The sequence below is a fragment of the Sinocyclocheilus anshuiensis genome, unplaced genomic scaffold (assembly GCF_001515605.1).
Source record: "Sinocyclocheilus anshuiensis isolate Anshui unplaced genomic scaffold, SAMN03320099.WGS_v1.1 scaffold930, whole genome shotgun sequence".
NCBI classification, from domain to species: Eukaryota; Metazoa; Chordata; class Actinopteri; order Cypriniformes; family Cyprinidae; genus Sinocyclocheilus; species Sinocyclocheilus anshuiensis.
The window spans coordinates 1,432,206-1,434,798 of NW_015539900.1; the positions used below are offsets into that span (position 1 = coordinate 1,432,206).

Consider the following 2,593-nt stretch of genomic DNA (forward strand, 5'->3'; position numbering starts at 1 on the left):
TATAGAGAGAGAGAGAGATAGAGAGATAGATAGATAGATAGATAGATAGATAGATAGATAGATACTGGATTTTACTGTCTAGAGTTTTCATTTAGTCTTCTGTCATTTTTAAAGCAAATTTTAAGAGAAATCCACATACTAAAACATAAATCTCTCTCTCTCTCTCTCTCTCTCTCTCTCTCTCTCTCTCTCTATATATATATATATACTATCACAAACATTTAGTTGAATAATTGAATAACCAATGACAGACAAAGCCAGTAAAAGAGGCAAGTTTAAAAAAGGTACATTTAAAACTTCAATGCAGGCATATACATATACATATTTAATTGCATAATAGAAGCCTGTGAAATCAAATTAAATGATTTCACCCAATTAGCCTTTACATTTTAATGAATAGCAAAGAATAACTCAATAATTAAATTATTAATAGTGTCTTTTTAGTAGCACTGAAATACTATTTTAGCTTTTATTAATGTCATAGGATCACAATCACTTACTCTCAGGTGTGCACCTTTAATACTCTGTCATCTGATTAGTGGCATATATAGGTCATCTAGAAAAATGAAGTGGTCTTTAGTGGGTTACAGTGTTAGTCTTTAGTAATTATAGTTGATTGTATATTATCAACAATAGAAGTTTACAGTATTTCCTTATTTAGATAGCGATAGCAGGTGTTCTCCAGTCTGTTGTGATAGGGTTGTGGTTAACAGGGAAAAACATTGCTAAATGCCACTAATAAATGGCAACTAACCAAATAACTGTGCGGTAGTTAGGACAGCAAAACAAATAGACTTACTTTTTATATTTTTACATAATACTTTTTATAATGGAGAAGAAAACACTTCCTATATCTTGTGTTGTTGATATCAAAAGCTGTGTGTCCAATCAAACTACAGTATTTTGGTGCAGACTCACCTTTCACTTTGTAATATAGCTAATGCTAATATAATATTTGGCCCAGTGTTTGCTCCATGTGTGAGGCTGGTGAATCATACTCCTGCTGTTGTTTATGCATCCATAGTGTGTTTTTCTGAGACGTAAAACAGTTAATTCGTTTTTGAAAATGTCATTGCTAATATAGTAAAACATGATGAAAACCAACTTGAGAGGACATTTCAAGCAGTCCCCACTCCCCAGGGCTCATAAATCTCAACTCATGATTAATTTTAAATCTACTATTTGGCCTGTGAGGTTTAATTGTAGTTGTAAAGTTACAATTAGGGATTGGCAAACATCTTTATCTCCATATAAAAATATTATATCTATGATATGTCCTAATATATACCAGATACCGACTAATCGCACAGGTTTGCAGCTCGTGCTTGGAGCAACAGATGCCACGCTGTGGAATAAAGCCCTTCAGAGCGGGGGAGGGTGGAGGAGTAGTGTGGCAAACTCCACTCACAGCGAGAGCTGCTCACACTGCTTGAGTATCCACTCATGGGGATACTTTCGGTCCTCACTTTGCGATAACTATCAGAGAAACCTGAGGCTCACGATTTTATGATTTTCACCACATGCAAAACATGCCGTAAAACCCGCTTAGGGCTCATCTGACAAAGTTGGCTGGCTGTCCTGGGACGGAACAGATTAAAGGGGATAGTACATGGATATTTCTCAGTCGCTGGTCAATCTCGGCTGTGAGAGCATAAAATTGACCACTACTTAAGCTGTTAATCGTGGATAAACGAAAAGAAAAGCGAGCAAGTGGGCATGCCACCCAAGAAAAAGGTAAAACGTCTTGTGTGTTAGTGCATTTGTGTTTGTGAGGGAGTGATGATGAGGTACACATGAGAGTGCCATTCGAGGAGACTGCCATCTGTTGCTTTCAGCTGTAATCCATGTGAGTTTGAGCTGCTATGCATCATTGCTTTTATGTACCATAGACAATACGCTGTGTGTGCACCAGTACTGGGGTAAAGAGTGCTCTGCATATGCTGGATGTTTTCTATGTCAAAAGTAAAATTGTCCTGAAGTGTAACCTCCACATGACAGGTTGCACAATCATTGCGATGCTGAAAGTGATGGAATTGTGCTGAGCAGTGTTATGAGCATAATCCCTTTCCAATTGTCAGGATTACAAAACTCAGCTGTTTCACAAATGATCTCTAAATATAGAACAGGTGTGGGAGTTTTTTTTTTCTTTTTTTCGTAGTTTATATTTTTTGGGAAAGTACCCGGAAAAATTCTGACCTGTCAAAGGGGCATTAAACTAGGCCCTTCTTGCATATATATTTTTTTGCCATGGTTTCCAGTAGAAATATCCAGTGGCGGTTCGTGGGTTTTAAAATAGAGGATGCACACTAATTGTATTGGTCTGGGATCCCTGCCGATTATTATTATTATATTATTTGCTTAACCAATTTAAAATGGCTTTTTGGTTGCTTTTAGTCAGAAAACGTAAAGAAAACGACATACATACAGCAAGATAATATAATTTCACTTACCTGGCCTATCACTTGAAGCAAACATCCATCCCTTCTTAAAAGTCTGTGTTAAAAGAGAGCTGCCTGTTGCGCCATTTAATTAAGCCGACTGCTGTAGCCTATATCCAGCTTAGGCTGTTTTCCCTAAATTTGTATATATACTG

General features: G+C 36.8%; 1 protein-coding gene across 4 annotated transcripts in view; it reads left to right on the forward strand.

Annotated features, from left to right (window-relative positions):
- Positions 1–2,593, forward strand: part of LOC107686054 (voltage-dependent L-type calcium channel subunit beta-3-like) — a 32,279-nt gene that overhangs the window by 9,345 nt on the left and 20,341 nt on the right. For 2 of the 4 annotated variants that reach the window (XM_016482888.1, XM_016482889.1), the window contains exon 1: positions 1,398–1,734. The exons of the other annotated variants lie outside the window; for them this stretch is intronic. In XM_016482888.1, coding sequence (XP_016338374.1) covers positions 1,717–1,734 — 18 coding nt within the window. In that variant the 5' untranslated portion in view covers positions 1,398–1,716. Of the gene's footprint in view, positions 1–1,397; positions 1,735–2,593 lie in introns of those variants that run through there. 4 annotated transcript variants of the gene reach the window in all.